The 25,455-nt window shown below is 43.9% G+C and overlaps 1 protein-coding gene across 1 annotated transcript in view; it reads left to right on the forward strand.

The window, feature by feature from the left end:
• The first annotated feature begins 9,224 nt into the window (after positions 1-9,224).
• LOC105452121 (phosphatase and actin regulator 4-like) overlaps positions 9,225-25,455 on the forward strand; it is a 38,564-nt gene continuing 22,333 nt past the window's right edge. The window contains exon 1 of the mRNA XM_011692975.1: positions 9,225-9,429. Within this exon, the coding sequence (XP_011691277.1) occupies positions 9,225-9,429 (205 nt within the window). The remainder of the gene's footprint in view (positions 9,430-25,455) is intronic.

Raw genomic sequence — 25,455 nt, forward strand, 5'->3', positions numbered from 1 at the left:
ATTCTTGTTTGCTAATTTTTTTAATACATGTGCTCCAATATTTGTCGCGTACATTTTTTAGATATTAACAAATATTCTTAGATAAATTTCACAACAAATTTTTAATGGTAATTAATTAGAGAATTATTTACAATATTTATTTTAATTGAATAAATATGTCAAAGAATACATGTATTAATACAGTATTTTAATATTAGAAAGATCAATTTTTTCCTCCATGCGAGAAATCCCTTTCGCGAATGCTTTTTCTCCACAGTCGTTACTTTTGTTTCTTTCTTGAAATTGTTCCCTGACAGAATTTACTTTTGTAGACATTGCGCCGCGCAAGTTTTATTCTTGCAAAATAGCAATAAAACGGATTCTTGTTTAAGGTTTATTTACTTTGAGAAGTAACTTTTGTTTCCTTCTTTCTCTCGAATTTACATCTGCGAAATCCGGATTGTTGCCATTTTATGAACGGTACACGTGTCGCGAACGACACGCGTATCCGTGAGCGAGGCTACGGTAACTGTAAGGAACATTAATATGCATGATGTTTGTGGAGGTAGTTTACAAAGAAATTGCACGAATGCACGCGCGGCATTCGTAAGACACGCGGGAAAAATGCTGAACAAACAAATTTGTCGAGCGAAATAAAAAACAAAGCGTTCGCGTCGCTCTTAAGATTGCGGCCGGCTTTGTATTATTTATTGTCCCGTGCACTTTGAATCCGCGTGTATGTATAACAGAAGAACATCGCGGAATTTTGCCGAGCGAGAAACGTCCGATCATAGCGTAATTGCTCATATAAGGCGGAACAACTTTTGAAAATGATTCACTCGCGTAGAGATTGATCGGAACAAGCTAGAACTTATATCGCCAAAAGTATCGAAAATTTTCAGCACGACACATTTTCGTTCAGTGCCGTGCTGGCGGCAAGAGTAAAAATTATTTTAAAAATTAAGAAGAGTTGTGCATCGCGGTAAGCCCGTGAGATAAAGTAATTAATTACTTTGCGAAGAGAGCGGCGAATATCGATGGCAGCCAGATAATTGTTTTTCCACGGGCGCGACTGTGTGGAGTATCGGAATTTTTTCACTCACGTGATGGAAAATTTATTTCGTTAGAAACATTCCGCCGCTTGTCTCGCAGAAGAGACTCCGTTTCAACGATGAGCGAGAAACACTCTCTTGGTTCTTTGTCGGAAAAATGTAATACACTATCGGACATCAAAGCGCACGATATCTCATGTCGATTTGTCTTCTATAAAAAAAGATATATATAGCATTCATTCAGTAATTTTAAATTTAAGTTTGACGTTTGAAGTTAACGGGTCGAATCGGTTTGTTAATCGATTTATTCCAAGTCTAATTAGACTTGGGAAAATTAAGTGGCAAATGCAAGTTCAATATACACTGATAAAATATTATATATTATCATATATATATGTTGAGGAAATAAAATTACGCGCACATATAGTTGATCGAATTATAAGTTGCTCGATTATTATCGGGCACTTTTTTAATCGACGCCGCAATTGATATTGCGCGCGTGAACTTTACGCGCGATATATATATATAGAAGTGATGATGAGATGGCACTTTAATTAACGAGCCATCCAATCGCAGTACTCTCTCGCAGTACTTATAAAGTCTAGGAATTCGTTGGCGGAAGCATTTGCTCAAAGACGGTTTCAAGCACGCGCGCTTGATTCATACTTCAGGTCGTGGGAGTCGGTGTTTCGCGGTCGCACTCATTTATTTCTCTCCCGTTCCTTCCATTTGTTCCCTCTTTCTTTTTTTTTTACGACTAATATAAACTTGTCTTTTTTACGATATGCGTCCATTTTATACGGAGGTTCTCTCCGGAAATTACTTATACGCGACGCCGCTCGCGCCGGATATATTTCCCCGGGCTCGTGGTAGACGACAAGGTAGGCTACTATTAATTGACTGCACAAAATTGAAAACGATTACGACGATTCAGACCGTTCGTCGAGTAAGTCAACCCAATAAACTTCCGCTTTACCTTATTGCGTGCACCGGCGCAACTACACGAGTTTGTCTTAACAGGTACTTAAATACGGCTGTGTACTCTTTAAAGCGTAACACACGTATATGTGACATCTTTTCGCGCAACCTTTCGAAACACCTTGCGGTATTAATTGACGGCAAAAGTGCGCGACATAAGAGGTAGTACGAGATAGACGGCGTAATTGAAACGTGTTTTTTTAAGTATTTTTTTTTTATGTTAGGTGAAACAACTCTTGAGTGGACCGTTCACGTGTCATTCACACGACTTCGGTGATTGCGAATCGAATTCCCAGCGAGGTTCATTCGCGCGTCTGACTCTCGTATAAAACAGCGCGAGGTCCATAAACCGATCTCCCGTTTCACTTTCATTTCTCAAGAGGATTCCCGTTCACGCGGAACGTTGAGTTCTTTCGCGCCTCCAATAGTGACGTACACGAAGGCAAGTCCTTCAAATTTTAAGGCGATATTAATCGTAAAACATTGCCACGAGCGGGATCTGTAAATTATCTCTTTTCAATATCGCGTCGCTGGTATAACGTTCGCGTACTGCATCCCCTCTTACTCGGCGTTACTACGGGCAGAAAAAACAGTCCCATCGTGCATTATTAGAATCATTTGCAGAAAAGAGAGACGTAGGCCAGATTTCCGGAAACGCCATTAGACAGGAATACACCGCATCCCGTTATAACTGTGCTTCGTCTAATGAATGCATTCTGCGTAATATTATCCCTTGAAATATTACCGCTCGTGGCGTGTTTCAAGGTTGAAGCGAGGGGCGCTTCAGTATACTATAAAATAGGTATTGTATATTATCATCGCCGTGCGGCAGACAGCAGCAGCGAAAATGTATATAATGTGCGAGTGTCGGTCGCGACACGCGCGCGCGCTCTTACTCTGTCGTGCGTTATTCCCGTCTCGGCGCCGTCTCATCTTCCCGAGTTATTGGAGTCCAAGGTCGGCGGGCCTCGACGAAGTCGGCCCGACATGATCTATACACGTTTGATGGACCGAGGTGGGCAGCGTGCGTGGCTGTCTAGGGGCAACCGAATCCTGAAGGGGACGAAGGGGGTATATAATAATCAATACTTTCCGCACGGTCATTTTGGGCTAAGCAAACCCACGGAGCTCGATACGGACACTCACACACACACATTTACACGTTACATACGCGCACGTTTTCATCAGTGGTAGTGCAATAAACATTTGAGGAAAAATGAAAGCGAGATACAGGAGGTCTAATCTGAGAATAATAAGAAAGATAAAAACAAGATTTATGTATGGATGGTTTGATGGAGCAGGAAATAGCGAAAATTAAAACTCTTTTTATTTGTATTTCTTAATAAAAAAAAAGGTATATAATGATCGATACTGCTGATATCACAGGATGGGGATCCAGATCGCGCGGAGAAAGAAAGAAAATCTGCCCTCTCCTCTTCTTCCTCTCCTCGCGTCCCTCAATCCGGCGAGCGCAGAGAACGGCAAATTTTCCCTCCACCTCTCCGGTTCTTCCCATTCGCTCCCTTCCCTTCCAGACAGCAGCCGGCGGCGGCACCCTCTCGGAAAATGAAAAGACCCCTCCACCGCCACCCGAGTTTTCCCCAGTAACGATCGGTTCCCTTGCCCGGGGTACGAATAGCGGATTGCACGACGCCGGGGTTCCTTCCTACCCCCGCCGACCGTACGGCGGTCCCTCGGTCTTCCTCGATCCCTCGTGCGATCTCCCTTCTCCTCCCTTTTCTCCTACTCCTCTTTCTGGCTGCAGGCATGGCTCGCGGTCGCGTGGTGCCCCATTCGTCTGGTTATTTTCTTTTTGCCCGATTCGACAATCGCACGTGTGCATTTTAATCCCGCCGAACGGATATGATAGGATTCTGATATATTAAATTTTCTAGTACATTCTCTCCCGATACATTTTCAGAGAAGAATTTCTACGTGCGCGGAAAAGAGTTGCGCGCACTGTGTCGCACGAGCTCTCTCTCTCTCTCTCTCTCTCTCTCTCTCTCTCTCTCTCTCTCTCTCTCTCTCTCTCATCGCGACTTTCAATGTACTCTTTCGAGTTAGGAATGAAATACGTGCGCGATGAATAATGAAGTAAAAATCCGACATGTATGTATATATGCGCACGTGGCCGGTAAGCCGCGCCGGTAAGTGTATGGATAGTCCGTGGCCAATAGATATACGATCGAACGTGTGTGAGCTTTATCAGAAATACGTGGATTATGTAATGTAAATATTGCGATTGTGCAGGGAGGATGCCCCGTGGAAATGCGGCGGGGGAATTAATCGGCGGTCGCTCGCTACATCCGTCGAACGATTATGTTTTTGTCCGATAAATGTCGAATAATGCAGATAATCGTAGCTAGATTGTCATTACACGATGATAACCATAAGATAGCTTTCCGCAGATAATTATTATTATCGTTTTTCATGCACGACGACCTCAAATATTATTCTCACTCGTATTAATAGCCGTTCTTGTGGGTTTTTTTTGTTTGAATAAAATATACGGAATAAAACAATCTCTTTCTAATCCTTTTCTGCTAAATGACGAAAATCCGCGAAATATCGGTTTAACGGTGTAAAAATTAATCAATATAGAAACATACACGTATCTTATTAAAAATTTTATCTCCTGTAATAATAATCAATTATAACCGACTGCAAAAGATGTTCCAATATTTTACATATTCTCTTTCGCGCTCACTTATTTTCTAAGCTTACAATCAGATTTTCTTTCGTGGATATTCATTATCGCGTTACATAATTATTAATTATTGCAACTGCATGTGCAATTTATCGACAGATGTTATTAATAAAAAATGATGCGCATTAATCATTGATATAGAGACGTTGCATAATATTTATTATAATTTCGCAGTGCATATGTGCAAAGTGGAAATGATCATTAAAGTAAAATCACGATAACCATCAATCGAGTATAAATATGCGATAACACTAAAATCTCCCTCATAAATCGCGTCCATCGCAATAATATTTCGATCGTAATCATAATTGGACGCGAAAGCTTTATTCAGAAAATAATAAAATGAATAAAATAAATTGAAACAATGATTCGCAGCTCTCATTATGAAAGCAATAAAGTGACGCAAGATTACATCGGAGAGTATCTCGCTTCTACGATGCTTACAATTAATGCGAAGATTATAATTTAACTAATGAGAATCAAATTTTCAAGCCTGGAGTGCTACTTTGCTAGTAGGTGAGATTTCAGATTGTGAAGTCAGAAATGCCGTCCAAGCCGGGGGGGATCAATATCACGTTTGTCATAAGACTCGATGAAGTATAGGTATTATAACTTTCTAGACATTATATCGCATAAAATTGATCGAGGAACATTATCATTTACGACTCCTTGAGACACTAATAAGATACTGTAGAGTATTAATAAACAGAATCTTATGTTCTCCATTTATTTTTATTTTACAACGTATCCGTAAAATAAAAATATATCGTTTATAGCGTAAGACGATAATGGACTCCGCTGGTAAGATGTGGGATTACATGCAGTTCTGAAAATTTTTCGAAAAACCGAAAGAAAAAGTTCTTGCGTCAAATAAAAAAAATATAATTTTTATGTCCATAAAGGTGACGACAGATGAGTTCTCGCATTTCAAACGTATCTGACCATTTGTATACTGCAGTACGCATATAAATTTATCATTAAGTGATACTCCACTCTTCATTTACGTTTTGTTATATTACAATTGGTTATTACTCTTCCCCGTTAGATAAAGCCCGCTTCGATGCGCGTTGCCGGGGATAAATCTTGGTTTCTTTCAAGCCCGCGCGCTCGCGATGCGTCTCCGCGCGGTCGGGTTTCGGAGAAAGCTGGCCAAGATCCGTCGAAAGTTATCGGTGCAATTTGTCCGCTATATCTCTCGAACCGGGGTCCAGCCCTGTCCTCCGTCCTTTGGCAATCCCCCCACCGCGGGAGAGTCCTTTGCGACCGCCAGCCGAACGCCCACACCGTCTTTCCGCCGCGCCGGTGTGCGCGAACCGCGCCGGAGCGTGGCCGCGGTAATCTTCCGTTTCTACTACTTGTGCGGCGCAGCCGCGATCGCGGGGGATGCGCGCGCTCAAGCCGGCTCGGACTACTGGGGACTCGCCGCGGCGCGCAAGTGTATAGTAACGGGCCGTCAGTACGGGGCACGCTCTCGCGAGGAGCGCACCTCGTTCCCGGGGGAAGAATACGCTCACTTTCATCGCTACACACAGCCTACGCTACGCGCGCAACTGGTGATCGATTCGCACTTCCGGGCGCGGGTCGACCCCCCTCCGACACCCGCACGGCACGCTCGTCAAGGTCACTCGATCGAGAGAGCCTAAAGTAGATCGCGCAATTAGCAGAATCACAGCACCGGGGGGAGGGGCCATCGCGGGCTTCACTTATTTTTTTCGCGATACATTCTCGATGGACTTTTCTTTCTTTCTCCCGCTTTGTGCGCTAGCGAATGTTTGATAAGACATGTCGTACTTTTTTTTTTCAATCGTGCAGCAGTCTTGCATCCCTTAAAGTTTTATGTTGCGCCGACTTTCGTTTTCACGTAACGCCTTGCGCGAAGATCATCATCGGGGGAGAAAGTTGAGTTTCGCGCGAAATTCTGCTTTTTCATGTGAGTCTTTATTTCACCATCCGCTGTGTTTGTGAAACGAGCTGTTGTTGAAGTTTGATTTATTAACAAGCCGCCACGTTTCCGTTTATTAAAATCATCGCAGTTGTCCGTTGGAAATCACCGTTGCTCAATGTAATTAGCATGAAGCGAATTAACGTCGATGGGAATGCTGCATATCATCATCCTCGATCATCCTCAGCCGCATTTAATCGATTTGTCGCAGGCGGACAGACACGCAGGCGAAACTTCCGGCAGGAATCTCCAGTGAGCTTTCACGCATAATACATGAAGAGAGGGAGAATGTATTTTTCTGTAGACAGAACGCGAATTCGTGACGAGGATGTAGGCGAAGGCATTAAAGTTTCATAAATGAAGAGTGGCTGACATCGGCGATTTAATATAAACGTACTGGCTTGTAAACAATTTAAGCGGCGTCGGTATATTTCTGTACGAACGGTATACATCAAAATTCGTCAGAGCTCGATGATCTCGAGATCGGAAGGGATAAAAATGAAAATATAGAATATTTCCATTTTTAATATTTCTCGTGAACGATCGAGCGATCCGGTATCTCGTTCTTAAACACGCGATACACGAATGAGCTTCTAAAAGCAAATATTGTGATATTTGGACTGCATGTGGATGTAAAAGCCTGGCGATTATGTATTTTGCGTGCGTTTTCTGTCGGCATTATTTCCAGCCAACACACATTACACACCTTTACGTGGCGCATACCTTGAGCAAATCCCAAACGTTACAACGTTAAATTGCAAGCGTTCAAAACTCGTGAAAAATTTCGATAGCCGAATTCTTCGTGCGTTAGCGTCCGTTTCTACTTGTGAGCAGCTTTTACGGAGAATGCAATGCAAATTCCGGTAGCTCGTCTATGCTGCGTTCCACGGAAAAGTTTTGAAATTGCGCGCAACCCTGCAAACAATCTCGATCGATCGGGAACTCTTAATCTCCCGGATATATTTGAAGTAAGATAAAGCGCTGAGTAACAACGAGGAAAGTATTTTCGGAAATAAATTAGAAAGAATTCTGCTTACGAACGTCGATTAACTTTATCTTATTCTATCAAAATGCTATGTGCTAAGAATTACCAGATAAATTACTTTTATTCTTATTAATATATATAATTTAATCTAGAGGAGGCCTACATCCAGCAGTGGACAAACCAAGAGGCTACATGATGATGATGACGATGATGATATAATTTAATCATCCACGCAATATAGTATTTTTATTATTTTGATTACTAGTCAAACTATGACTTATACGTTAATTATAGAAAATGATTTCTGCGAAATCGCTGAGAAGGGGATATTGTTTTAATTATAACGATCGTTTTGTAATAACAGATCGAGCCACGTACAATTAGAGACGTCTTTAGACACGGCAAGAAATTCAGTTTCATTTGTAGAAAGGTTTCAGCGCTTTAATCTCGTACGAACGAAAATGAGAAGATGAAGCGGAAGGTGGGAGGAAGGGTAACTTTTAATCTCGGGCTAGATTTCTCTTTTTTCGCGCCTGAGAAACACGTGCCTGATGAGCTCGTATTTTACACTCGTATGTGATTTTTTTTCACGTGTATCGTATTAATTATATGTTGCAATTTGAATCGAGTCCGCCACCGCGGAGCGAGTGTTTCGTTCGTTGTCGAGCTGAAGGAAGCTCCACTCGCACAGTAGGATTAACGACCGGCGGCGCGATTAAAAGTTTTTCGCTGAATACAGTTCGCAGCGCACAGACAGTTTACGCTTCTTATCTCCGGTGTGTAACGACCGATTTAATGCGACACTCGTTATTAGGGCGCGCAACTGGTGATCGTTTTAAACTTCCATTGCAAAGCTACTCTCTGATTGCGCAACCATTGTTGTTGCCAAAATAACGCTGCACTGTCTCTCTTTCTTTCTGTCTCTCGCGATAGATCAATTGCTCGCGGTGAGTATTCCATCAAGATATGAATCAATATAAAACGTCCATCGGCAAATAGTACGATACGGGCACGATACACGCGGACGAGCCATTAAATACCGCTAAAATTTAAATGAATAAAACTGAAATATTTGTGAAAAGGTATTTTGTTAAAAAAATATTGTTTCCTTATTCATACCGGCGTTTGTCTGTCGCGAAATTTTCGTGAACCACATCGTCTCTGTCGCCACGATTTTTGCATAGCGCCTGCATTCTCAAATTTCAACTCTATATACAGCCGCTCTGCTATGTCGCCACAATTTCCTGTCGTTCGCATTTCATCGCGCTCGCATTTTCGAACTCGTCGCGTCGCGACATCAGGTCGCATTAGCAGTCTGAAATTTAATCACGGAAAAAATGTATTCTTTTCGAAGCTCTCGCCATGGTTTCTACGTGGATTATCGAATCGATCGATTGATTAGCCGATAGCTCATCGGTCGTTTCCGCCAGTCGATTTACCTTCAGCACCACCGAACGTCGGGACGCGAACCGCATCCGGGTTTGCCTCTCTGGGCGTTAACAGCCGCGGGGCTATAGAGTTGGGTCGGGACGTAGTCGGGATAAGAGAAGCCGCGCGAAAACGAAGCCTCGGCGGGAAGACATGAGCGGGGTCGGCTTCCTGGCGACCGTGAAGACGTTCGCGCCGGGCGGACGCCGGCGGCGACGCTGCGAGAAGCAGCAGAAGGTCCTGGAGCTTCCGCCGGGCTACGGGATGCAGCCGGATGTCGTGCCCTCCTGGGACTCGGCGCCACCCATCACGCCGCCCGCCGCATTTTTGCCGCCGGGCTACAAAAAGGGCTTTCCAGGTGAGCTCTCTCTGCGTCCCGCGAACAAAGGGGTCCTCGCCCGCGAGCGGAGGTTCCTTCTTTGGACTGAGATAAGAAGATTTCACCGTACATCCCAATATGAAGAGCGATACCGTTCAAAAAGAGATCTCAATAAACTCGTACCTCTGTGATAGATACTATGTACGTGTACCTTTGTCTGCTGATCATACACATCACCAATACGGTATATACGGTCTTTCAAAGGACAACGCGATTTTTATTTTTATTAATATGTGATCGCATTCATATCTCTCTTTTTAATATTCATATTTTATTGGCTATTTAATTTGAATGTTTTGAGATTATTATAGATAGCGAGTGCCAAGTGACCTTTTCTCCAGTATTTAATTTTAACGAATTATATATATCGAGAGAGATATAGACTGATCGAAAGTGTGTACACTAATTCTTGGAACGTGGGTGGATGTTAATACCAATAGAGCATTACATGCATTAAGCATTATGCGTTGTTCGATTATAATTACAGAGCATTAATTACAGTACATTGCACTGAACTTTGATTAATTTTGAGTACGCCGCCGCATGAGTAAGCAGCTCCTTTTTTTATTTTGTCATTTACAAATTTGATGTCGATATTAATAATTTCAATTAAATTAATAATCCGACCACAGAAGCTTTTTATCAATTTTATCAATATTTTTTTTCTCGATTTAATCGAACTTCAATTTATAAAGCTTGATGATAAAATTTTAATACTTTAAAACTTATGCATGGAAACCCTCCAGCAGTTTACACTTTATGTCACGTACAAGCCGGATTTAATTTATTAATAAATACAAAAAGACCAGTTATTTTACGTGCCAGTCATCGATGATTTAAACGCAGGAGAAAAGTTGAATTCATCATGCTTGATGCCAGCCGATTCTGAATCCACGTGGTGGAATTAATATCCTTTCTTCGACTTCCGTAAGAAGCACCTTGCTAATATCCGGCTGCCCGTTATCGTTCATTATATCGATTAAACCCCGCAAGGAAATAGAACGAGCTGTGAGGTTGACGCGATTGATGAGCGCGATATAGAGCCCCCTCTTATTTAGGGAAAAGGGAGGGCGAAATTCGAGAGAGAGAGGTGGCGAACGAATGCGTAATTGGAGAAGAATCTCGTTTAAACGAGACACATTCCAGGCGGAATCGGAATATGTGTACGGACCCGCCCTCGTTTCTCCCGCGATGTTTCTGGGATCGCGCGATTATCGTAAATCCTCTCGAGGCAACCTCACCGCGCCGCGGCTCTTTGCTTAATCTTTATTGCACCTCGCACCGTCGCGCATACGTGCTGTGCGCGGGCTCTCAGCTTCTTATTTCCTCTCCGCGTTATTTGCTCTCGGGCATCCTTCCCGTGTGTCGCAACGCGATTGTCACAAAAGCGCGACGCGGGAAGAATGATGGTATAGGGAACTTTTTTTTCGCGAACCTTTTTATCTCGACGAGATGCCTCACGTTGTCAGAAGCGACAGCGAGCGCGCCGCATAACAGGATTATGCATTAATATCTTTTATCATCGTTTCTGAATATTTTCTTGATGTTCACTCTTCTTTTTTTATTTAGTATTACGAGAAGAGAAGCGAGGGTGCAATTGTATCTCGCCTTTTAAATCCATCTGTAATTGCTTCGAGGCAATTTTATCACGCGGGGCGCTAAACGATTTCGCATCGATTAACTATTGATTTCGCAATCTAATCCCGTCTAAGCTCGCAACTTACGGTGTTTCGCAGCGAGATAGACAGTGAACTTTCGCCGCCGGGGGAAAAATCTCCGGCGCGGAAAGGATTCGCGATCTGATTTTGATTTCTAGCTGCGCGATTCAACTTCCGCGGTAAAAATTTGATCGAAAATTTTCCGATTGGTCGCGCGACCGACTCGCGACGGTGTTGGAGGGATGATGGAGACGCTGTTGACCCGAGGGCAATGGCAAGAGACGACATCCGTGAGATGAGAGGTTCAAGTTTATGGCAAGGAAAATTTTCTCGTTGCCGGGAAATTTTTCCGCGCGCCTCTCATCCGCAATTAGTGCAAATCATGATCTGTTAAGCCGTGCAGCTATTGATAAAAGAATTGATGTGTAATATTTGCAAAAAAATTTACATCAATCAAAATTTAATTGACAACTTCAGAGATATTAAATGTTGCACGCATAATTGCATTTCATATACATATCACAAATATTACCCAACACTTAAAGTAAAATGAGTACGTGAACTAAATTTAAATATATTGTTTAACATTTGTTTTTTATGTTATACGCTAACATTTATCTTTCATGCAAATAAGACGTTCTACCAGTTACATTAATTCCATTAGAAGTTTTTCGGCGTTGATATCTCTTCATATTTTCTCGACGTGATGCGATAACGCGCACGAGCTCCCGAATAATTCATAGCACGTGCGATATCTCGGCCGTCTTCTGGCGATTAGGTCGAGGTCGGTGATTCTCTCTGCGGTCGGCACCCCTGGCTCGTCCTCCGCGGATCCATGAATTTACCGTGATTATTAACGTCGGGCGCGGTGACAACTGGGTCGAATTTTTCATTGATGAATCATGGAGGCGCCGTTCGCACGTTCCTCGAATTCCGAAACTCGTGCGTCCCAGTTTCCTCTCGTCTTCTCTCTCTCTCTCTCTCTCTCTCTCTCTCTCTCTCTCTCTTTTCTCGTCCGTCTCTCTTTCCAGTTTCTGTTTCTCTGTCCTCCTCCGTCCGTGGCATCGCTAAAATACGATATCTGCATCGCCGATGATAAATCCGTGCGACATTTTCTTTTTTTCCATCCTTCGTTTATTTACAACACTCTGAGTAGCTCACGTTGTGTCCCTCTGTCACGAGTAATATTGGTATCGATCGCGAAATGATGACACCTCGCGCGGATGATTAAACTATGCGGAAGTCATGCGGAAGTATTGCACCCCCGTGGAGGGGGGTGGGGGGACAAGCTGTCAGAACGTGGAAGTAATGAATGAGACTGCACCTCCCAACCTTTACTACCCTTTACCAAGCTGAAAACGGAGTACATTAATATTATTTAACTGAAATTGGAAGAATTATACTCGTATTCTTTCTTATTTCTCTTATCTTCGCTTATCTAATAGCTTCAGAAAATTGGCGGAAGTTTTATCGTATTTTTTTATTTTTTTCAACGAAAGAAAGGGAAGCCCCGTAAATTGAACGGCAAAGGAATATCTCTAGATTTTTATATCGCTGCAGTGTTTCGAGAAAACTTTTCGCGCGTTGAACGACAGCTATGAGAAGTACGTGCGTTTTATTTAATATCTCCCTGGAAGCAAGTAGCGCATGAAAGTCTGCGAGTAGGCGGCACAAAAAAAAACCGTGCTCGCGATAGAGAGCAACTCTTTGTGCGAGCAGCATCGCAGCGGGCCATCGCCGGATGGATTATGATGTTCCGCGCGCGCGTTCTTGCTTTGGCGCTGAAACAGAAAATCAATATCGCGTGCAGATTTCAGGCACTTTGGCTCTTTATCCGATCATTACGACGACGGCCGTTAAACGTATAGAGACTCCGATCGGGATTATCCGCGTATAAATTCTACCCGCTCATGATTCGCAGATACTTGACATATGATAAATGAGCTTTTTGCGCCTGCACGTGCGGGGACTCGCGCGCGGGCGGATGCAGACCACGTTTCGAATGTTGCTTTTTTTCGGAGCTTTTTAATCCCACGTCTGGAATTCATAATAGATATCGGTGATGTATTTATGGACTCTCTACGCGAAGAGAGAGAAGTGCGGAATTAATGTTTGAAAAATTTATATACTTCTGCGCACACATACACACATACACACACACACACACACACTTCCGCGACTTAACGGTAACAATAGCGTAAAGTTGAATTTTATTACGCAACAAGATATTTCTTAAAAATCTAGTATATATATTTATTATTTTACATTGTCGAGGAATACATTGTTGATTGTTGGTAATAACGAGAATGGCATTTCGCTAAAGTTATCATTATGGAAAAATAAATCGAGCCTATTTTGTTCCGTAAATTATGCGCGTATTTGAATACCATATTTCTACATTTTTTGAATTACATCCGGGGCCGCAGGCAAATATGTAATTCACGAATGACCTAACCGCGAACTCTTATTTAACTCATGCCCTTTTCCCTAACCTCTCGACAAATATTCATGTCGATCCTTTCAACGTACAACATAAGCGGTACCCGTATTTAAATAGACCGGCAGCCAGTTTGCTCGTATAGCCAGGATCAGAAAAATGATCGGGGCGCCACTTTTCCGTCGCCCACGGATTCCGTGTACGAAGAATAGCTGGCTAATTCTATCGCTGCGTGTTAAATTGTTCACTCGAAATTATCGACGAGCAAGATGGATGTAATTGCAGTAGCAACGAACATCGTCGCAATTACTGTCTAAAAATACCGTCTGACGTAATGACGTTACATAAATTGAATTTTCATTATAGATTTTGTGTTTACTTTATTTGTAACATCCATTATTAATAGACACTTTGTTATTTAAGGCGTATACATATATTAATATGAATTTTAAATATGCACGTGTTATAATTCATGCAAGGGTTTGAAAACAAGGATTTTTGCATCTCGGGATTTTTGCGCCGTCCGAGTAATTAGCGTCGTGATTACTCGGCGCTAGTCGGATAGTGCGCATAGTTATCGCTTTCGGTAATTATTGATAAAACGCCGCCATTCGCCGGTCGCGGTCTAATACCGGTGCGGATATGAGCACTCGCGTCCGATCCCTAAGGAAATTGTTTCTGGCTTGAATTAATTCGACGCCCCGCGCAATTTCTCGCCCCTGGCGCTTTCGCCAGCTTACTGCAGTTTGTTGTTGTTGTTGTGGTTGCCACTTGGAAAAGCAAGGAACGTCCGGAAACCAATGTTTCTCAACGTTCTGATCTACCGTGTTACATTCCTCTTGTCTATAATTGCCTGCTGCAGTTTAACTGTGCAATTGAATCGACGTGGACGGATATTAATTTCGAGCGTAGCGCGCGATTTGTAACAATATTTATAATTACAATAACGTTCGAAGACGCGAGGAGGAGACGCTTTTTCGCGAAAAATGCCGCTTCGAATTTCGATCTTCTCTCGCAATTTGTCGCTCGCCGAGCGATTTGCAAAATTTCGCTGTAATTTGCGGGGGAAAGCAGCGAAGTTGCGGTCTCTCTTCGGACGCGGAATTCTATCGCAAACACAATTTCCACATATGCATTTATTGCGCGCGGACATTTCGACAATTCGAATATCCAAATACTCTTGTGTAAACATTCGACTATTCGACGGCGCCGCCGCCGTATGTAGATTTAAGGTAGATTAACAACCCGTGCTACCGACTCGGGCTCACGCTAAGTGGAAGTGCAAACACGGAGCTGGATTATTTCTATACGACGGTGTAAAACGATCGCACGTGGAAATTCCAGTTGGTAAAAGTGACGGACAGCGAGTGCTGTTCGTTAACGCTCCGTTATCGCGAAATACGCGAAATTCGTCGGGGGGGGGGACGGAGGGGAGGGGGAGAGAAAGATCTCTCTCTGCAACACGGCGCGCGCGAACCTCACGCTAATTAACATCGCGCGAAACTCCTCGTGGAAAGATCGGCCGACTGTATATCGCCTCTACCAGCAGGCAGGCTATTATTTGCTTTTGCGGTACTTTCAAGCGCTGCGGTTGATCGATCGTGGCGCGCGTTTAGCTACGGCGAAACCGGCGGCTGCAACAAATACAGTTCTCTAAGAGGTAATACGTTAGCCGGCCAAACAATGCCCGCATAACGCGCGTTTATGAGCACGGCGCCATCGCGTGTCATAGACTACAATTCCTGCGAGCTAATGCCTTCAGCGCTTTCATCCGGGCTCGTGATTTACGCTCGCGCTTAACGCGTGTCGGTTAATTCGGCGAAATCCATGTGTATGTGTGTGTGTGTGTGTATGTGTATACGAATGTGTGTTGTGCACGAGCAATCAATACATTAGCACTGTAATATATTCGCCGAGTAATTATTTCACCGCCGTAATCGAGCATTCCGCGATCGATATATCGGCTGCGAATAATTTGCGAAGCCCGGCACTGCGCCGCGCCGCGCGCGCCGATGCGGGAGGACGCGCATCAACGCCGCGATATTACAGCGATATTTCCCGCGACTCTCCTCTCCCCCTCCCTCGATCGAGAGATCGGTCGGTTATAACTACGGAAATATCGGTTAATCCTCCACCTGCCGCAATCCCGTCCGCGCGCGGAACGCTCGTGATTTATTAGTCGTCCGGGAAAATTATCTCGCGCGAAAAGGAAAGGCGATTTAATCCCCGGGCGGGCGCGCACGTATACCTACGTCCGGCGCGGCGGGCCAAAGCTGCGCTCGCACCACTTGCAATTAATTTGATGAATTCGGTTTGGTTATTCCGCGCCCCAAATTCGCGTTTCGCAGATGGCTATAGCCCCCCCCCCTTCCTCCTCCTCTTCTCGTGTCCGGACTGTCAACTGACCTTATTTAACGCGAAATGAATTTAAATTAATTCGTTTGATTCGCATTCAAATGAATGGTAATTTATTTTAATTAAATGTGTCGCACGATTATTATGACCCCGCTCGCGTGTGTGCCGGCTTGATAAGTTATTTTCCGTTGAACACGCGATGAAAAATCTGCCACAGTCTGATAGGCCGCGCCGGGCGACCGACCGCAAGGAGAGGCATGTCGCACTGTCAGCCAGTTAATTGAACGCGTAATGAACGTTTTATTAGATCGATCTCAACGAACCGTCGCTGCACATTGGCCGCAAACTGCATCTCGCAGCTGCGTGGGCGAATGGAACTTTGCGCTTTCGCTCGTCGGTCCTTGATATTCGGCATTTTCACTTTAACCGATGTGATTACGTGATCGGAAGATCCGCAAAGAAAACGTATGGATTTTTATCGATGTAAAAGAGAGAAACGGCGCACGCGATGACGAACATTAGAGATAGAAAATTTATATATTTTCACGAAATGTGCAACGGAGAATCCAAGAAAAATGGAGAAACGGAAAGGAGTTTATTTTTTTAACGGAACATTGGATAATTTTACGAGATTTTTCAAGACGCTGTCGCTATTACGTAACACACGACAATGGGAAAACTTAATGGCGTTTGTTATTTAGTTGTAAATGATACAACGAAATCTCGATTGTCGTCAATGGCGTCGAGGTCGAGTAATGAACGTCGGAAAATTCGATAGAAGATTTCCCATTAAGGTACCCGGTGAGGATGAAAATTAGGGATCTGTTTTGATTCCATTATACTGTTGTGTTATCCGTTCGCGCTATTCTGAGATTTCACTTCATACCCGGAGATTTTACGCTGCGCGTGAAGTGTAACATGCACATATTCCATTGTTTCCGCAGACGCGTGGGCGACTTTCGGTTCGGTACCTCGATTACACCCGCGCCTACATGCATTATTTTATTGAAACGCAGTAACATTGGCAGCAGCTGCGGTTAACCGTGTGCCGACGGCTGTTAAAAAGTCCGTTTACGCACGGAAGTATATAACAATCCTGCGGATGCTGCGATTTCGATTTAATACGCGCCCGAATATACGTTCGATGAAGCCGTCGTAAAGAGTGCAAAATTATTACTGCGTCGTTAAGTTATCATAAGTAAAGGAAATTGATATTTATTTGTTTAAAGAAGAGACCACCTCTCGTTACAGAGAAGATTGCTTTTAAAATTATTTAGCGTTAATATACGAGATATTCATATTTATATGGAATTTTAGTCAGCGGATCAATATCGTTTTGCATTTCGCGGCTTCAATTGCGTCGGCTTTCAATCCCCCGCGACGAAACGGCGACGAAAGGTGAACGACATTTCAATTAATTCGAGTCGTGGGCGAGTCACCCCCATCCCCGTTGTTTCGCAAGCACGCATTATTCGGCGGACACGCATAAAAAGCAGCGTTTTTTTTTTTGCACAATGCCCGCGGCGCAATGTAAACGCGACGCTCGACCTGTCGGTCTCTCACGTCATTCATTCGCGTAATTCCCGGCAATTCTCGCATACTTCCTACCCAGTGCAGTTTCATCGGCCGGTCCTCCCATCTAATTCGCCTTGTGAATGTTACAGGTGTTATATTTACCGTCGCTATCACGGCCACGCTTCGTGCGATGCCAAATGGCATCCTGCGGTTTACGAGCATCCCCGTAAACGCGCGCGCGACGCAAAACGGCAAACGCGGGTCGTCGACGAGATTCTAGCGACGTCATTCCATCGGGGTTAATATAATCAAATTAACGGGGCCGCGGTCTTGGTTTACTGCGTCTGCCTTTTATGGACGAAAGCATCCATTAATAATTTAGTTCTATTCTATAGACCATATATATAGGCAATATTTTGTTTCTGAGAAGTTATTATTAGTAGATACGCAACGCGTAGAGAGCGCTTTACAGGGATACATTCTTTATTACTTATGATGTGAAGAAATTGCAAAGTTGTGAAAAATTTAGAGACTTTGAAGAAAGAAATTTTTGGGAAAGGACAAAAATGTATGATACTGAATACTCAAAATATACTTACCCACTTTATTGAGACCTGCGATAGAATTACATTGCGTTACGTAATAAGAGATTACTGTATGCGGAAATGCTGACAAGAGCGGTACGACGAAATGACTCTCCTCCATTCATCAACAGGTGACTCATAGATTCGCAAGCCAACCTTTTGACGAAATTGGAACTGCGGACGATTATCGGTCTCGTTGGCGGACAGAGAATAATGGCGATGTCGACAGCTAAATTAGTCCCCGCGGTCGTCAGTAGTCGATCTTCGTAAATTCGCGCTGTTGAACGCGTACAATTTCAAAATCGCGTTTTCGCGTAAAGTTAAGTATATACATTCGTACTATATACATGTGCAAACGAGCGCTCGGGGGCCGGAGAGTGTACGCGACCTGGCGTTTCGGGCTAATTGCATCCCCCACGATAACCGTAGCCGACATCATCCCTATCTCGGTTCCCCAACAGCGAAGGCCGGTGGCGTTCTAATTGGGAAAAAAGTAACTAGCGAATGTGCCGCTTCCTTTTTTTTTCTTTGCTCCTTCCCGACGAGGCCGCTGCCAGAATTTTCGAGGAGAATCTGAAACCACCGGAAACACGTGAGAAGGCAAACAAGACACGAAAGTGCCCGTGAGAATTAGTTTCGTTTTTCGCACACAATATCGTTCACCGTTACAGATACCTTTCACAGGATACATTGCATCTATAAATTACACCCTAAATGCAATTCGTATAACATAATTCAGATATAACTTCACTGCGCAAGTCACAATCATCAATCCAAAATCGGAAGACGTATTTTCCCACGTACATACATGTGTATTTACTCAAATTTCTCTCTCTCTCTCTCTCTCTCTCTCTCTCTCTTTCTCACCCAATACGCCGTAAATCGTATTAAACGTTTTTTCAAGAAAAAAGGCAGCTCGACGACTCTGCTCTCGCTTTTCGCAGCTGTTCCAGCCGAAGCGATAAAAAGGAGAGTCTGCCACCCACCGCCGGCATTAACCCGCACTTTGTTGAATACACCGTGTGGGGGAAAGGGGAGGATTGCCGGGAAGCTGTGCCATTGTGTAGTCCGGAGGGTTTCCCAGATGCGAAACGTTCGCAAAAAGTTCGCGCCGCCCGACGGACGGCGAGATCTCTCGTCGCCGTAAAACCTCGGCGTGATAGGAAAAATAGGTAGCGAAAAAAGTATCCGTCCGCTCCCCCCCCCCCCTCCCCCGGATTTACATCTTCAATGCCCCCGATGAAGTGTTGATATCGCGGTGATTTTTTTCATTTATCTTTTTTTCGTACCGCGCGGTTTGCGTTTTTTTTTTTTCATCTCTTTTTCCTCTTATCTCTCGGGAGTTGATAGTTCGCGTGTTGCTGCATCGCGTACTCGTTACTCTGTTGGCAGAATAAATATACTCAAAGCCGGATCGACGTTGTTTGGCGTTGAAAAGCGAAAATGCCCCGGTGAGTACATCGTCCTAGTAGATATGTGCCCGACCGTTTTATATATTTACGATTTTTCAAAAGTGCTTAAAGTCGAAACGTCGAAACAATATCGAGCTGTGATAAAAAAAAAACTCCTCTTTTTTCGGGTTTAATACGCGGACCGAACTGTGTGACTTTTAATGAAGCAGAAATTGAACGGGAACGCGGTAGCGCGGCGGTAAAATTGGAAACCGCTGATATTCATGTGCGCGACAGCTGTCATTTATATTTTACGTTTTCCACCGAAAATATCGTAATAGGTTCCTCGCCAGAGTGTTTTCGTTAATGACGTTACGTTTCTGTGTGCCGCGTACAAATACTACAAATGCTCGCGTGTTCCTGTGCATCGTATCGTAATGCTCTTCCAGAGGCCGCCGACCTCTCGTCTGTTTGGAATATATACTTTTTCCATCCCTCTTGCGAGACACATTATTCATTATCCGAGTACCGAACTGCAAAACAAACTGTGTCTTACGATGAATAAAAAAAAGCTAATTGTTATTGTCAAGAATAGCTTCTTCGGCGCGTGCGCGATACTTACAGGCCAGACGAATTTGAGCATGGTCTTTAAAATTGTCCTTAGACGCGTCGACTTCGGAATCGTGAAAGTGCGAGTATATAGAACATAATACTCGAATAAGCGGCGTCTCACGTTAATAAATCATCTTTCAGTTCGCCTCGCTCGAATTACCTCAGATTTCTAAACTGTCTTCGAGTTACTTAATACGGATTAATTACGGGTTAATTCGACCCGAATGTAATTGCGAAATTATTACGAATGATTGATTGTGTGCATTTTGTTTAAGCCAGCCGTGGCACACTTCGCGAGTTGCTCGAATAAAATTGTAGGCGGGTTGATTTTATATATATATTACTTTTATATATGTATGTTACTTAACAGATTAGGCAACACAATAGATCTCGGAACTCCGATAACGCCTGGCGTGTATTCTCCCGCGCATTTGCTCGACTTACTAATTGTGCGCGCCGTATCTTTTCGTTGTCCTCCACTTTTTTGCGTGCCCTTTTTTTTCGCACAGACGATCAGACCGATCTTGCGCGTGCCTCGACGCAACAATGGTAGCGGCCCGCGGTTCAGATTTCCGGCTATTAGTCCGTGCACAATGGAAACGGCTAGCGGCTCGGAATATATATATAATTGTTCGCCGTGTTGGCGTTCCACGACGATGTGCGCGCGCGATCGAGTTGTGCAAAACGCGAAATGCAATTAGCTCCTTTGAATCGGCCTGATTTGTGCGCCAGTAGAATTTTCCTCTCCGCCTTCCGCCTTCGTGGCTTGACTACCGTCGGCCGCTGCAGTCTTTCCGCAAAAATAATTTCCATCCGGTTTGTCGCTACATATCGCCGAACAATAGTTTCTTGTCCGCGTAACGCGGATCTCGTCGCGATTTCATGACCTTCACACAGAGAGAGAGAGAGGGGGGGAGAGAGAGCTACGATACGTACGCGCTGCGTAACACGCGTTGGCGTATACATACTATTGTATTCACAAATGACGTCCCAATTGCGGTAATTGCAGTGAATATATAACGCTACGTCGACGAGCCACTGATCGACCGGGACATCCATAATAAATAGCATTTTCTTTTGTAATCGACGTATACTATTGTACTGACAATTTGCAACCAGGTCAATTCCGGAAGAGGAGAAACGAGATTGCGCGGGCGCGCAATTAAAATCGATCGTTTTTACTCTATCGCAAATATACCTTTCCGTTATATTCGTTGCTACTAGCCACACAAAACGAGAAGAGAGAACTATTTTTATTTCGAATTGTCGTGTGCGTGCTTGTGTGTGTGGCCTTTCTCCGTCGCCTCCCTTTCCACGTCCGCGCGACATTTTAGCGGCGTTAAAGCGGCCGGAAATCTTCGTAAAAAATTTATTACATTTTAATATTCACACAGAGCCATCGAGATCTTTATTATATTTAGCACGGATTTTTGAAGTGTCAATAAAATATTAAATGGACGCGAATATATGTGCGCGCGCGCTCCCGTAAATATCGAGCGTTTTAATCATTCTGCAGCGGATTATTCGCACTATAATGAGATGCGAGATAATTATTTATTTAAATAGAGGCCGAAATAGATAGAGAGAAATCACGGGACACGCACCGGCCGAAATATTGAAATTGCCGGGGCAACATTTCGTGATACGTTGCCACCGGCACGGAGAGAGTTGATTTATTTTCATACTCCCTCTCGAAAATCCGCCCGCGGCGTCACTCAACGACGGGATTATTTTGATTATCACATGAACAAGGCTCCCCGGGCGTTGAGGAACGTCGATGCTCGTCGCGCATAGTTTTCTGGTGATGTAAGAACGGAAAAGCGTTCCCAGGTAAGAGGAAAATGTGGTCAACAACCTCCGTCGTGACGCACGTGGATCATCATCTCGAAATATGTGTCCTTTGGCTCGTCCAGTCCGTGCATGGGCGTGAGGGTTGGCGTGAGAACACAAAGCGATATTTAATTTCCCCTTCGGGGTAGATTCTACCGACGCACTTAACGTTGCTATACGTATTTGGAGAATCGAGAAGATGAGAGACCGAGACTAGGAAAATAATTTCTCTGGTCGTTAAATTGGTTAAAGGGGAGGAGTTCTATTTATTCTAGTCCTAGTCTATTTGCTCTTTTATCGACTGGAGCACTTTGACGTGGATCTCGCATGATTTTACAATGCAAAAATTGTGTAGTGACCTCACAAAGGAAATAATTGAAACGTCGAAAGATATAGCGTAGATATTTATGCGTGTATTGCATTGAATATCTTTGAAATTATACAAAGGAATTCTACAATTCGGCAGTTTCTTGCGATCCTCAGTTAAAATACAGGAAGATTAGTTTGAATACTTAAAACTTAAGAATTCTCTCGTTGTAATACTTCCGGCACTTGAACGTTTAAGCGATTGCGAGCTCTCTCTCTCTTCAGCTACGTTTCTTGAAAATTTGCCGGGAATCTCGCGATTATGAAACAAACGTTTACAGGCTTGTCTGCAAGCTCGCTTCCACTTCGCGACGCTGGGAGATAATTCTAGCTTTGTTAAACGGTGTTTCTAACGAACTTGATGTTTCGAGTACGCCGCTAACGACCGAAACTGTATAATAATCGTGCGAAGTGGCGTTTTGAGGGCTTTATGTATTTTAAAGTTTTCGAGCCTCCCCTGTGTGGCGAGGCAAATAATTCCTACCACAATTAAATATAAACTGCGACAAGTGTATTACCATATTATTCGATGTTAAACGGCGAGTGGGTGATCTTCGTTCGAGTATCTAATAAGAAGAGTAATCTTAAATGAGCGAAATTGAATTTTTGCTAAGAGAAAGATGTCTCCAAATTTTATTGCATGGCACACGCCCGCAAAGTTTGGCGACTTAATTTCGTATTGCTCCAATATATTCTTCCCGCGTACGTTTTGCTGCGATAAGTACACTGCGCGAGACGAGTCCGAAGACAAGCCGTCAAAAGAGTTTTCGTCACGCGACTCCATTAGGATTACTCGCGCAATTTTATCTCGTGCGAAGGAAAAGAGAAGAACTGACCCTCCGGCATCATCAGCGAAACTGACCGGACAAAAACGATAGTCTGCGGATACTCCCATGGGAACGACGCTCTTTAGCACTCGGTCGTAACGAAGGGCATTATCACGTCGACCTCGGTGCTAATTATTCGCCGGGTTCTGAAAAACGCTTAGTACTCTTCGCACGCCTCCCCGGGCAAGAGGGAGCGAAGGCTTGGCTTCCCTTTACACACGTTCTCCCTTTGCGCGTAAACTTGCGACTGGAAAACGCGATTAGAAAAACTCCTCTTTTCTCTCGATAGTTTTGCATAATAGCGAAAAATTCATACGTGCATTAAAGAATTTTGTTTTTTTATTTTATTTTATTTACGTAGTTGCAAAATGTATCGAAAATTCTCGTGTAAATATTACCGCTCCTCACGATTAATGCGAATGCGTGAACGCTGTTTTATAATTAAAAAAAAAGTCACGTTATTTTCGAACGAGTGAATTGAGAAATCTGGAATAAAAATGTGTCACCAGGAGCGAAACGACAAACTGTAGTAATATTCGATATGCGGCGGATTGAAAAGCGTATCGCGGACCATTTATCCAAAATCCCACGTATGGTAAACTGATGCAGCCAGTTTTGCATCGCGGTTCACGAGGCAAGACACGTGTTTGATTACGCTATCTCGTCGAGTCGGCGGTATCCGCGTTTCCACGAGCGAGCGGGGGCGAGTATATGTATATGCGACCGGGGGAAAAAAAAAACAGGCCGCGCGCACCTCGCGCACGTTCATTTTTCATACTTGAATCCCCGACCTTCCTTGTGACGCAGCCAAAAATGGAGCTTTCTCACCCGAGAATTATCGGGTGGTGCAGTTTTTTGCGACCGTGAGAGAAAAAAGGAACGCGGACCGTGCATCGGATGCGGATCGACCGCAGATTATATACACGCGAGTGTACTTCACGCTGGGAAATGAAGGATTCTTTCGCGAGCAACGATTGAAATTGTAGCCCCCAGCCGCGTTTGACTCGGACTAACTGCCGCCGATCGATTATATTAGCCGCGGATCGAACTCCGATCCGCTGTTGTATCCGATGACAATCTGGCGAAACGGACCTCCCCGCGGATCCTTCTCGATCTCTCGAGAAGAGATCCGCAGTGGACGTGATCTATCTCGCATTACGTGAAATTGCAGCCGCAGCGTAATCTACATCAACCGCGATTAGGTCGCCCACGAGCTTCTCGCTTGTACACACGTGGGCGACATTTGGACCGTGGTGGACAAGCGCTCGGGAGACGCGGCGGTTTTTCGACGGCGAAAAATTACTGGCATTACATTTCCGCATGTCGTTTTGCGGTCTAACGAGTATCCCGCCGGGCATTCACGTGTACGTACATACATATATTCAGTCGGAATTTTTGCTGTTTTTCCCTACAAAATTTCATTGCGATTCACGGATGAATTGTGCGCGACGCTATCGTGAAGGATTTTTAATTGTGTCGTAATAGCAAAAAATTACTTCCGCCGCAGCTGAAGTTACGCTTTGCAATGTAATTCTATTCCGGTGGCGAAAAATTAACGGACGTTATTATTTTACTTACGATTAGCTTGACACTGGAATTACCGACGATATTTCAAATTTCAATTATTTAAGTGCTCTATATATTTAAAAAAAAAATAGGTTGAAGGTAAAAAGTAAATTGATCACATTAATCATTTATATAAAATAAAAGTCACATAAAATTTTGAAAAATGCACCATTATAAGTTTGAATAATTTTAAAAAAAATGGTACAACTACTACAAATATTAACACAAGAGCTGTATCAAAGTTTTAATATTTGCCAAATTCCGCTTAAGAAATGTATTGAAATATTTCTATATATGGCATTATTCTAAAGAATGGCGAATTATTTTAATTAATTAATTCGCTATATTAATTCCAACGGAAAACGCAGCGAAGCCTGGATTAATACTAATTGGTATAGTCTGCGCCCACGGTAAATGAAGGATTAGGGTGCGCGAAACCGCACGACTGCGGGTAATAGGACACAGTCTAGGAGCAGTTCCGGGCAGCTGGCTGGTCGAAAGCGATTAGGGGAAAACTTCTTTTCTCGGAAAAGCTGCTGTAACTGAAATTCCAGCGATCGCCCAGTGTCTGCAGGACTGGAGGGGGGAGAGGGGAGGGCGAGTTAGAGTCGCACTATAGGATGGGTGGACGAGATCGGATGGAAATGTTCGAAGTGTTCTCCAAACTCGAGCGATCCCGTAAACAATGTTTCCTTCCACCTAGATAATGTCAACCTTTATCGCACGCGTCGCCGAGTCGACGACGCGGAATCCTGCAGTTCAGTATTATCGTCCCGGATAAAACCGGCGAGACGAATAAACGACTGTGTGTGCTCCCTCGTGCGCAACACCGCCTCCCGATAGAAGACGCTCTGGACTCCTCTT

This window comes from Wasmannia auropunctata, unplaced genomic scaffold (genome assembly GCF_000956235.1).
Source record: "Wasmannia auropunctata unplaced genomic scaffold, wasmannia.A_1.0 LD336038.1, whole genome shotgun sequence".
Classification (NCBI taxonomy): Eukaryota; Metazoa; Arthropoda; class Insecta; order Hymenoptera; family Formicidae; genus Wasmannia; species Wasmannia auropunctata.